The 13445-nt window shown below is 38.3% G+C and overlaps 1 protein-coding gene across 1 annotated transcript in view; it reads right to left on the reverse strand.

Moving 5' to 3' along the window:
- Nucleotides 1–13445, reverse strand: part of CUNH7orf31 (chromosome unknown C7orf31 homolog) — a 39324-nt gene that overhangs the window by 1225 nt on the left and 24654 nt on the right. Inside the window, exons 5-8 of the mRNA XM_006912005.3 lie at nucleotides 10848–11029; nucleotides 9316–9404; nucleotides 2636–2810; nucleotides 2286–2377 (exon numbers count right to left, since the gene is read on the reverse strand). Coding sequence (XP_006912067.1) covers nucleotides 2286–2377; nucleotides 2636–2810; nucleotides 9316–9404; nucleotides 10848–11029 — 538 coding nt within the window. The remainder of the gene's footprint in view (nucleotides 1–2285; nucleotides 2378–2635; nucleotides 2811–9315; nucleotides 9405–10847; nucleotides 11030–13445) is intronic.

Below are 13445 nucleotides of genomic sequence, written 5' to 3' on the forward strand. Positions count from 1 at the left end.
TCTCAAACCTTGGCTGAATCAGGATGAGCTGAGATTCCTGAACTTGATCCTCTGAGACTGTGATTCAGAAGGTCTGCAGTGGGGCTCAGAAAATGCTTTTTTGACCACGCATCTCAGGTGATGCTGAGGCTAGTGATGTGCTATGCTTGGAGAAACACTGCCATTTCTATGCTTGTTTTTTAAGATGTTTTTCTAATTATTGTGAACTAGTCATGTCTGTAGCTGCAAAAGTGCTAAGTGTATTTGAAGGGTTATTGATAGGTATGTGTCTGTGGGGGCAGGAGGAAGAAGGGAGGAGTTGACTTAGGAGGATCATGAGGGAACTCTCTGGGATGATGCTAATTTTCAATATTATTGATAGGAGTTTGGGTTACAAAGGTGTGTGTATTTGTCAAACTCATTGAATGTACATTTAATATTTGTGCAATTTCATTGAATGTATATTTACCTTAAAAGAAGAAACTGCAAACAAATTGAACTCTGATTAATGATAAGCATGCTGAATGTTTAAGGGGGGGTGAAATATACAAATGTGTTTAATTCATTCTGAAATGCATAAAAAATGTGTACTGATGGATGGTTGGAGGGATGGAAAGATGGATTATGTAATAAGTATAGTAATATGCTAATGGTAGAATCTAGGTGATGGCATATGCATGTTAACTATAAAATTATTTAAACTTTGCTGCGTGTTTGAAATTTTTTATAATACCTTGAAGAAAAAAAACTAAAAAAAGAAAAGATGTATGATGATGATGGAATAGGTAGTGGAGATAATAAAAAATGTGACTGGTGAGAAAGTTCAGACTTAAAAAACAAAGTGAACTTAGGAACGGCCTTTTGGAACCTACTTTGTTCACAGCTGGAGGAATTTCCATATTGTTATTAACTAATCCGTTACAGCCTTTTACTACCCAGGTTTGAGTAGATTCTATGAAAAAAAGAAAAAAACCCCAGCTCTTTGAAATGCTTTGTTAAATTTGTCATAAACAAAAAATATAGGGTGTATCAAATCCTACTTTGACAGTATCCCTTTATGCGACAAGTGGTTTTTGTACCTTTTTTTAATTCTACTACAACCAAATATTTCATATACATATTACCACTAACATATACCTTCCCAGAGTCATTTATTTTTGCTTTAGTAAGAAACCAGTAAGATTCAATAAAACTTTCTTTTAAACTTCCAACTATTTTAGCCATATTTTATTTTGTTACTAATAAAAATTAAAGTGTTTATTTACTTGCAAAATAATTTTGCATACAAGCATCCTTTGTATAACTGTACATGTTTTCTTTATGAAAATGATCAAGCTGCTTCCTGAGGAGCTGGACCCTGCTGAGTCAAATCTGTGGACATCTGGACGGTTGCTGAACACACCCGACAATGTCAGCATATACATATCATCTTTTCTAGCCTTAGAGAATGCTTGTTGCAAGTGAAAAATAAAATTAAAAACCCTTCAGTGAATGATAAAGCAGTTTATGGAACTACTTCCGATGTTCTGATTTTATATCGCTTTGGGAATTACTGAAGCTAATATAAAATACATGTGTTCAGTCTAAAAAGAGTTCATGTTGAAATAGCTTAGTTGTTTTTTATGTATCTTTCCACAATTTACATCTTAGAAAATACTAATTTTGTTTTCAAAACTTTGTAGATATAGAGGATAAAATTTAGGTCCCAAATAAAACAATAAACAAATACTATTCGGTCATTTTATTTCATTTATATAAGCTACTAATAAATTATAGTTTTTATCACTAAAGGGCTTGATCATTCTATCAGGCCATTTCAGATAATCAATTAAGAACTCTCTATTGATTTTTACAGAGCATTTATTGGCTTTTGATTGTAATTCAGCCAATTCTCAATTATTGTAGATATCAGAAAGCCTTTATTTCTTTAAAAGCAGTGATAATGTACAAGATATACAAATATACAGATTCATAGAATTTAAGACTCTCATTAAATTACTAGGTAAACTTTTGTAAACCATTCCCTTTGTAAATTTAAGCAACAGTAACAGTATAAAATCTGTTAAAAAAAAATCCAACTGTATTGTGAAGAGAAAAAGAAACCTTGATTGTTTTTCAAAATAGTGGAGAAAAGTATTCAAACCAGTACAAATCCATTCACATAACTTCTAAAATGAGTTAAATTTTCCCTTTTATAGCTTGGTCACCAATACTCATGAAGCAGATAAGCAGTGGGCAAAGCAAGAAAAGCCCAACACCTAGATACTTTCCCCCCAAATAAGTGAGAGTCGACTGCAATCACTTACGGGCTCTGGATCAAATCCTATCTGTGCGGTTAAGTCTGCTAACTCCTTTTCATGGTAATCATCCAGTTCAAGGGGGTTCATGGGCCCCAGACCTTAATGGAAACATCATATCTTATAATTTTGTTAAATGAAGAATGGCACATAAATGAAAAACTTTCTAATATAATTAGAACCAACAAAATGATACCCAACTTTATCTCCCAGTTACCCACTAAGATAAACTTACCACCCATCTTAATTGCTATTAGTACTTCAGTAAGAAGCAGGGAAAAATATCATAAGATGAAAGCTTGTGACAGCACTCATCAAATATCTAATTTCTTTTTACTTGTAGTAAAGTAAACTCATACCTGTAAAATCATGAGTGTATGAAGTGATCCAGTGGGACCTCTCGAGATTTCTTTGTATATTGGCTTCTTTTAGAGAGTTAATAGGATCCCATGGATTTAAAGAAGGGTTAGGAGCGAAGGTTTTAGGAGGTTTTGGGTAGAATATTGGCTTGTTTTTCCCAACACATTTAGGAAACTAGAATAGGAACATAAAAGATGATGGCTCTTAATGTCATCTCATGTAATAAGGGCTGATTCACTATCTCACCAAGCATGGGGACAAAGGAAATTCCAGGCTCTAAAATAGTCAGATTCTATTTTTTAATTCATTAATTACTAATATTCTGCAACTGTAACCATATTTAGAGTTAAACAATATTTTATCAAAGGAGGTCTTTTCTAAAAGTCTTGCTCTTGCGGGCACTATGATGACGTACATTGGAGAGGTGTTCCTGGAAGCACTTGGCCTCCAGTGAAGTTTTAGAGGTGCTCCGTTGGCTAAGTCTAACCAGAAGTGTGTGCCTCCCACTTCTCCATGCTTGCCCGGAATGACACCATTCGATCTCTTTTATGCATGTGATAAAAGTTAAGTCACTGCAATTCAAATAAATTTGTTTTTGTTCCATAGACTTAACTACTTACTATGGAGTTTTATTTTGTATTTTCAAAAGAGGTAAAAGTGAATGCATGAATGAGTTTCATTGTAGTCTTTTTGGTTACTTAGAAATTCACCTTTTTTCAGATTGGTGATGTTCAGTAAATTATTTACTGAGCACCTACCTATATGTAGTGGCAGGAAACAAAGATAGTTCAGAAACAAATCTTGCTATCCAGGAGTGAATTGGCTAGATAAGGAATGAACACAAATGGCTACTATAAGATGAAAAGTCACTCTTTGTTATAAAAGAGGTTAAGACAAAATTATGTGCAAGTTCCGAGGAGGGAGGGATTGATTCTAGCCGATAGGGAGTGGGGCTGAGAGCAGAGAGGGGGAGGAGACAAGAACCCGTGTTATGTCATACCACAGAAAGTAGGCCTTGAGTGACATGCAGAGATGCGGAGGCCAAAGGAACAGCAAGAGCAGGGCTATGGATGGTGGTGAGAGTGTGGAATTCACCTTTCTCGAACCCTATGCACTTCTTGCCCTCACAGCCAGGCCCATCCTTAACATTTGCCAGCCCTAGAGCTAGAGTACAAATGGGAGCCCACACGCCATTAGTCTGAATAGTTTAATTTATAAGTCAAGCCAATAAACTTAAATAAGTAAAATATGTTCCATTCTCCTACCTTGACAAAATACCTTCATAACAACCTGAAGATTAGGTTCAAATTTAGACTTCTTAGACATTGCACTGGGACCTAGTAGTTCAGGAAGAGCCGGCTGCTTTCTTCCTACCCCCAGTTCCATTACAAACTATGAGGTACCTTGAATACCTGGGGGTACCCTAGCCTTCAGATTCAACCTCATCTACCTCTTCTCTCCACTTCCAGCAAAAAGCCATCTTTTGGCCACCGCTTTGGCCTAGAGATATGTACTAGCTTGGCAGCACTGTCAACCCCGGGAGAATGGGCCTGAGGATGCAACCCTGTGAAGGCTCTGGAACAGGGTTCTGAGTCGTTTTGTCAGAGGATCCTGCAGTCCAATGTCAGTCTGGGGTGGAGACCGTGGAGCGTGGGTTGCATATGAACATACCCTCTTGCCCCCACAAACTCCCTGCCCCTTAGGGAGGGGCACAGCCTCTAAAGCATGGGACCCTTTAAAGTTCCTGAGCCTAAGGGTGATGCTGCTCACAGCAACCCTGTGTGGTTGGAGTGATCCCCAGTTTACGTATGTAGGGTAGTCATGGTAAAAGGCACTTGGTAAAAATCTGCCTCAAGAAGTATTAAATAACCTCACCTTTAAATCTTTAACAAATCTGTGGTTTGCTTATTCAGGGCTAAAGAAAGCCCTCTTTATTCTCCTTTATTATGATTTGTAAGGCCAGCTTATTTAAAAATAAGGACTTTAAAAAATTTTGTTCTGAGGGGCCAGATTAACCTTGTGTCTCACTCTGGTTTAAACTAACAGTAGTGATCTGGTGAAATGCATTCAAGGGCACAGAGGAAGGAAATTGGGAGTGTGAAATTTTACTGTAGACTATGGTGCCTTGGGAATAGTTTAAAGAGTCGGGAAATATCTGGGAGTAGAGAGCTGGCCAATTTTCAGTATGTTAAAGTGAAGTTATTCTCAGAGAATCATGGAGAGAGTCTGGTGGTGATCATTCACTCCATAGGTGTTTATCTGTGAAATATACCATTCACAGGGTAAAGTTTGCATCTGATGAGGACAGTAAGTACAAGGCGGGAAGAAGAATTCTAGTTCCTGAGATGTTAGACAGACATCCTAGTCTACAGAGGAGTGATGTTAGGTGTTTTGAATTTGGAGTCCATTCTCAGAGGAATAGTACTATATAAGTTGTAGTTATATTTCCAGCATAGCCCATGAAATCTGTGTAACTCATAAGTTATTGAAAAAACTTTCACCGAATGTTTATTACATGCAAAACTATGTGCAAAGTTCTAAGGGCCCTGTGCTGGGCATGAAAAACTTCACAAATTGTCATTAAATAACAGAAATTAATACTGTTGCAGCACATTAAGTAAAACAAAAAAATTATAGTTTGTTTGTTTGTTTGTTTTGTTTTACTCTTGAATGATGGGGCTTAACCAGGTTTAATAGGGGAACAAGGAAGTGTTTATGGTGGAGACCACTTCATCCTTTGGAGAGACTTTAGCATTAAGGCCACTGGTTCTTCATTGGATCATATTGCATTCGATTGTGCCAGCACCCTTTTTACATTAAGAAGTTACAATTAGGAACTTTGTTCATTTACATATGAAACGTATTTCTACATATATACAGCGAGAAGGAGCGAGAGAGGAAGAGAGAGAGAAAGCTCACGCAAGCACTTCGCAAGGAAGAGTTGAAGACAGAAGATGCACAACAGGAGGAAAGGGCTACCTGAGACATGATGCAGGAAACGTGGAGGGTGAAAGACAGTAAATAGAGAGCATACGCGGTAGGGAAGAGAGAGTCTTCCAGTTTCCCATCTGGATGTTGCCGGGAGTGTGCAGGGGGGGATGGTGCGGCTCGTGGTGGTGGTGGTGATGGAGAGGGGTGCTGTGGACAACCTGTTATTTGATAAGATGACACATTTCTAAAGGAGGTGTCTGCATGCTTGCCAAATTCATTATGGTTCTTTGAGGATGAGTATGGATTATGGGTGCCATTCTGGAGAGACAGAACTGTCCTAGGACTATGAATGTATCTGCAGGAGGTGGATAGACACCTTAGATTGGAAAGATGGCCAATGCTTCAAGAAGGAAAACTGCATCCCTTTATAAGGGTGATCACGAGTGCTGCTCTTTCCAAGGGAGGCCAAAGGTCTTCCGAGTATTTAGAGTTATGGAAATTGGGTAGTCGGCTCAGTTTGGTTTTGAAAATGGTTTGTTAAAATATTTCAAATAGTCCAAGATTGGGGAGATTTATGGCACTTGACCTCTGTGATTATATCTGATCTTACTCAATGGGTGATTACAAGGTAGATTTCATCCTAAAGAGTATTTTTGCACGGCAAAGACTAAGATGCTTGAGTTTTTGAAAAATAGAAAGGACAAGAGTCTTTGACCACTTGAGCAAGTAATGATATAAACAGACCCAAACAGTCAAATATTATAACCTGTTTGTTGGCTATAAAAGGAATGTTCTGATTGGCTTGGTAATGGATGGGAATGACCAGTGAGAAGAAATCGCTAAGGGAAGAGAATGGTAGCAGGAGAGGTGCTGGCTAGAGCGACAAGTGCAATGATCATTAGTTACCACGGTGGGGAAAACTGGGCCAAGCAAACCAGACAGAAGGGTTGGGCAGCACTAGGGTCTGGGTGGAAAGAGGTACCTAGATTTCTGTGATTCTCAAAGGCACAAGCTTCATATACATGTAATGTAAAAGATTGAAGGCAAAGTGGCATTTAAAGTACTCTGTCAGAATTAAGCCCCAGCACTTAAAATAGTTATAATTATTGCAATAATACTGACAACAGCTAACATTTATTATGAGCTTACTATGTGCTAATATGGTGCTGAATGCTTTTGCATGCATTTCATTCTCAAAACAACCCTATCAAGTAGATTTTATTATTATTCCTGTTTTATCTAGGAGGAAACAAGTATCAGAGGGTTAAATGTTACCCAGAGTCATACGGCTGATAAGTTTTAGAGCCACTTTAAAATTCACACTCTTTACCAGTATCTTATACATATTTTCTTATTGGCTTGGATGAGAAATAACTAAAATATGGCTCCTGGAGTTTTCTCTTTTACAACTAGGAGACACATGGTCAGAACTACTTCTCAAGTTATTGGTGTCACTTCCTCTTCTGCTGGGCATAGGGTAGAGTAGGAGGAGAGAGAAGACAATTAGCCCATAAAACAAGTTATAAGTTCTTGAACGAAGCATTTCTTGCTATGAGATTCACCCTCAGAAAATGAGTAATACAGTTATGTAATCAGTTGTGGTGGGTGGGGCAGAGCCTGGGAATGGGAATTTGTAAAAGCCATCCCAGGTGATTCTGATGTGCAGCCAAGGTTGAGAACCACTCCTCGAGCAAGAGGAAAGGCAGATACTATAAAAAGTATTCTCCTTTAGCAAAAAGAGAACATTGCAGATAAAGTCGAAGACTCTTTGACTACTTCCTCCTTAAGTGGTGAAAGGCAGGGGAGGACAAGGACAGGGTATATCCTAAAGGAAAAAAAGAAAGATGAATCTCTGGTTGTCCCATAAACCTGGATATCAACTTTATTTTTATTTCTTTGTCCAGGGAAGTGTAAAGTTTTATTAAGTTTGGGGATGAGCCAGAAAAATGAAAGTCTGAAAATTAAGATTGGTTAGAACAGATTTAGGAAGTGGAGATTAATCATTACAAGAAGAGTCAAATAAATCAGTCAAAAATATTTATGCACAAAGTGCTGTGAGGGAATATATTATAACGTATTTTTAAAGAGCTTGTAATTTAGTTGACAAGATATAAAATACATGTGAAAAATTATTTTTAGTAAGTGTTATAGAAGAGGGAGAAATCACTTGTTAGAGTAATAATAATATTACTTTTATAAAATTGCTTTATAAATTATAACACTTTTTCAAAGTGCTTCCATATCTTTAATGTGCTTCTCATATCCTGTGAAGTTTGTAGGACAGATTTTACTGAAATTATACTGATATATTTTATTAATTAAAGCTCAGAGAAGAGGAAGTATGTCTAATATCATTTAGAAACAATGGCAGATAGACGACTAACTGGAACATGGGTCTCTTGAGTTGGTTCTCTTTCTGTTATACAGCAGAAACAATGGCAGTTGAGCTGAGCCTTGAAGAGTAAGCAAGTTTTAGGCGAGCAGAGGGGGCATGAAAGGAGGGCATTCCAGGAACGGGAAACGGCCGTGAACCTGTTGGAAGACTGGCGAATGGAGCCGGCTCTAGGGATAGAGAAAGGCCAGATCCCGAATGGTCTTTGTAGCTCAGATAGAGCACTGAGGTTTGCACGTAGGTAAAAGGGAGCTAGTCAAGGTTGTTGCAAACGGGTGTGAAGTGGAGAAAGGAGCATTTTCATGAACAGGTAGAAATGAAGGAAATTGGAAGAAGAACCAAAAGTTCAGAGCTGGAGACTTTGGCTGTCAGAACATGTAATGATAAAATGGTCTCTAGAATCACTTCTTATATTTCTGGGTTGCTTGGATATAGATTTTGCTCGAAAGAATCAAAGAGATCCAGTAAAATAGATGATTTTTAAAGATTTTTCCTTGATGTATAACTTTACAGAAAACAAATAGGAAACCACTTACTTCATACATGACTGTGGGACATTGCAGTGACCACACTGGCCTGCCACAATGGCCTTTGCAAGTAAAATTTAAATGCTTCCAGCACTCCATAATCACATATTGTCTACCTCGTAGATTGTTCGATGCCAAGGAAAATACTTGGCACTGCCTCTCACAAACTCGATGGCCAATGAATGGTAGCTATTATTATTTTCAAATTTCTAGATATTTTCCTTCGTGACTTAAAATTTTCTCTTTTTATGCATGTGGAATCATGGTATGGATGTTAAGAGCAGACTTTAAATCAGTCTCACGAGCCTGACTTCTGAGCCTCAGTTTCCTCCTCTATAAAACAGGGATGGTGATACTAACCATATGAGCGTATTGTAAGGGCTAAATGACATACGGAGTCTAAAGTGGTTAGTGTGTATCAGTTTCTCATAAACAGTAGCTATTGTTGTATTTTATTTTTGATCCTACGCAAGTTTGGGACAATAAATTGCAGATCTTTCTGAAAATGTCCCATTTGCTCTATGCATATGTGGATTTATTTGATATATTAAGAATCATAGGAATAGAGTTGGGGACATACAGTGAGTGAAGTACAATCCTCCTCCACCTTTTGGGAGGAACCTTTTTTCTGTAACTGTGGAAATGTTATAAATTGCCAAAAGTATATGAAATCGGCTAAGAAAACAACAAAAAAATGTGAATCATAGTCAAAATCTCAAAGTTTTCACCCAGATAGAATGTAAAAGCAGTACCTGTTGGATTTTTATAAATGTATAGAGTAAAAACATTTTTTACTTTGTTTTAAATGCACATTTAAGAAGATACTTACGTCATAATATACACTCTGACCTGGCCAAACCAAGCCTTTCTTCTTTGAATCCATGGGAATATCAATTAGTTCATATCTGTAAGGATTACCTGAAATTTTCAGGAAAAGCACTGTTATCCTGAATGTACAAGAACAGCCTTCTAATTAATGGGATTTATGGGTACAATAAATAGAAATAACATGAGGTGGAGAGGGATGCAGGTGCACATTTTAGCTGTGCAGTTATATCTTGGTTTGACTTCTTGCCCCCTTAATGAGCAGCGTGTGGGCCACAGAGAGTGAGGATGACTCTAACCCCAGTGCTCATAGCAGCAGGAGCACAGTGCCGGCCCCCCACCCCCAGCTTCCCCAATATAACTAGGCATAGCGCTGGACACTAAATGATAGGTACATACACACATATGCATGTATGGGTACCTACCTGTAGATGCTGTAGATGCATGTATTTTATACAACTTTGACTACCTGTTGTTAGCGCTGACTGGACTGAGAGGTAATAGAAAAGTTCGACATGCTGCCTACATACTGGAATCATTATATGGCAGCAGAGTAGTAAAAATAGTAACTGCTAACACATCTCTGTTATCTGTGAAGTAGGCACTAATATTCCCATTTTATGGATTGGGAAGTGGAGACAGAGAAATGAAGATACTTTCCCGTGGTCCGTAGTGAGTAAGTGGCAGAGCCAGAATTCTACCCACGCAGTCTGACCTCATGCGCATGCTCTGAAACATGCCGCTGTAGCCCTGTCAACATGCTGCTCTCATAAGGTGGCGAGGCTCATAGTGCTGGCGGCAGTATTCTGTTCTTACACTTGGGTTCAACTATTCATGTACAGAGAACCTGCGTTATAAGACAGTGCTTGGGTCTAACCTCACAGCCTGAATTCATTCAGCAAATATCTCTCTCTGCCTCCCCTGTGCCTTTTCTGTCACCTTCAGTCACCTTCAGTCTTTCTCCATAGGATTCTCTATTTTGAGATGACTAGTGTAAAGGCCTACCATCTTCTGTAATAAAACACATCTGAGAAGACCCCAATGTTTGCATCTGTGAGAAAATGCTCCAGGGTGTTAAGAGGACCTGAACAAACTGCTTCCATTACTTTCCGAGTCTTATTTCAGTGAGGATCTTTCACTGTCATCACAACCGCTACATCCATGTCCAGACTCTGGTGCTCGGAACCAGCCATTGTCCCCTGTGCTGATCGTATAAGCTGCGGTGGAATTTTTAAAAGCTAAACCATAGGAGAGAGCGGGAAGGAAATAGAAACAGAAAATAACAAGTAGAATAAAAACAACCAATTCTACAATGTTTGCTTTCTGATTCTACCATGGGACCCTCTGTATAAAGAAGAAAAGAGCATCTGCAAATAATCTGATCTAATTGGTCTGTGGTGAGGTCAGCTGAGTCTAAAGTGCAGCCACAGTTGAGAACAACTTTCCTAACAACTTTCCTAACAGGTCACACTTCTATGACTTGAGTCCTTTGCACAAGAAGAATTAATACTATTCTGATTTAAAATCCTGTTTTACCTCTCGTCTTCAAAACCGTTGTATCATACGCCTTCGTTGGCACAGTGGGAGGAAATGGCTGTTGGCTTCGGGCTTTGATGCCTGTGTAGAGGTCCTTAGGTGATGTGAAGGTCGGGAACATGGCACCACGAGAGATGTGTGTGTGGTAGGGGTGTTCGATCGGATACGGGGAGAAGATCTCGCTGAGATTTAGTTGAGCAAACAAAACAGAATAGAGGAAGCACAATAAAGAAATTATCAAATACTTATTGGGATCCTTCTTTGTGACAAGTACTGTTCTAACTCTTGGAGATAGGACAGTGAGTTAAGGCCCTGTACTCATGGAGTTAGCATTCTGGTGGAATATACATCATAAAACACATGACATTTTCTTAATCCTGCTAGACAAATCAAAAATAGATTTAATTTAAAAAATAAATGATACTGCATTCTTTATCAGTGAATAACTTTCACAACGGATAAAAGAATGAAGCAGAAGATACATACATTTTGCAGTTCTTAGAATTTCTAGTTGCTTTCAGTTTCCTGCTTCTTGTTTTAAGAGGACCTGAGTACTTTAAGGAATTGTTTTGGACATTCAGCTTCAGTGTGCAAAGTGATCTCTAACCGTCTTGGATTGGGAACTTCCAACCCATGCCATCTGTTTCTTTAAGCATTCAGTCAACAAAATATACTGCTTGTTTATGTACACAGTACTGTTTAGAGATCATAAAGCCAAAAATAGCTAGTACACTGAAAGACCTCCAACAAGATAAAAGTCCACAGGGTCATACTTTTCCTATCATTTGAAGAACTAGCAGAAGTTTAAAATAAACTGTGAGAGCTATCTAAATTAGAAGAAAATTGAGATTAGGAAGTACATGGAATAGAGAAATGTTATATATAATTAGAAAATAAAGTAAGGAAAGGCAAGACTGGTCTTAGTGGTTGAATTATGTCCCTTCGAAATTTGTATGTTGAAGTTCTAACATGCAGTATTTTATTTCTTTTTGGAAATAGGGTTATTGGAGATGTAATTAGTTAAGATGAGGTTATACTGGAGTAGGGTGGGCCCCTAATCCAATATGACTGCTATCTTTACAACAAAGGGAAATCTGGACACAGATATGCACACAGGGAGAATGCCACATGATGAAGGCAGATCAGGGTGACACGTGTACTAGCCAAGGAACACCGAAGATTGTCAAACTGACAAGAGTCGGGAGAGAGTCATGAAACAGATTCTCATATCTCTCAGAAGGAACCAACTCTGCTGAAACCATGATCTCAGACATGTAGTCGCCAGGACTAAGAGACAGTAAATTTCTGGTTTTTTTTTTTTTTTTTCAGCTGATGTAACCAGAGATGACTCAGACCTCCAGTAGAGCACACTCAAGCAGTTAGAAGTAAACATGTGCCAGGAGTATGGGTGCTCTGGGTTCTTAGAGGAGAACAGCCCAACAAAGAGTTGAAAAGATTGACTACATTTATAGTGCTAACAGTTGTAACCCACAGAAGTTTTGGGAAAGCTATTTAATGTTATATTTACCAGGTTATGTCATGCATGTTGGCGTGAGAGTCTTATTATAGCATTTTCCTTTCCCTATTTTCTTAGTTATCAGCAGAGTTTATATCATAGCTTCTGTAAGTCACTATGGATGGCACAATTTTGAAATAATGAGAACGATTTCTATAAGAAACATTTAAAAGTGTCATTCCCTTTCCATCACTTGGTGTTTTTCAAATCCAAGCATTTTTGGTTGGTTTTGCCATATATTTGCAGCAGCATTAAAAATCAAGGTATCAGAAAGAAATAGCTTCATAGACCAACAGCTAAAATGGCAAATTTATTAAAGTATTGTAAGTTATATAATGAAGCCTCGATATCAAACCCAGATCTCAGTGTGTCATCTAACAAGCTGTGGTGGCCCCACCCCAGATTCAGGCTCCTCCCCTTACTCAGCTGCTGATGCAAATCTCTCCTGAGCCTGGCAGACCTGGCATCTCAGTGGGCTCGCTGAAATACCTAGCAGGTTGAGATTCTTAGCAAGTGCCTGATCTCTTATAGATACCACAAGAAGTTAAGATCGGGTTGTAAGAGAAAAAGTCTGGATCCCAAGTAAAAGTTATTTATGAGGCCAGTCAGTTCTTTTTATTTTTGTGTAAAGTGATTCAGTTTTCTCATCCTTATCACAAACTCTCTCATTTGAACATATTTTAGAATTGGGTATGGCATTATTTTATTGCTAATCACTAAACGCTTTTCGATTTTATTTGCTTTGCTTAAAGAGTGCCACATCAACTCCTATACAGCTTGGTACAGGACACAAGGAGTTCAGCTCCGATGAAGACATGAGAACAGAATCAGGGCACTTCTGAATTCCACCTGAGTGATGCCCCTCGGAGTCATGAAAACTAGTGTAGTAACTGCTCTTTCAATGAAGTAATACTGACTGCGCTTCATTGTATATATTATACCATGATTATCATTTATTCTAAATAAATATTTCCAGTATCCAATTCAATGGGTTCTATAGGAAACTATCCCCCTTGAATTAATTTCCCCTTACAAATCTACCTGAAAATAAGTATTTGTAGTTTGGGCGCACTGTCTGTGTG

The sequence above is a fragment of the Pteropus alecto genome, unplaced genomic scaffold (genome assembly GCF_000325575.1).
Source record: "Pteropus alecto unplaced genomic scaffold, ASM32557v1 scaffold21, whole genome shotgun sequence".
In the NCBI taxonomy this organism is placed as follows: domain Eukaryota; kingdom Metazoa; phylum Chordata; class Mammalia; order Chiroptera; family Pteropodidae; genus Pteropus; species Pteropus alecto.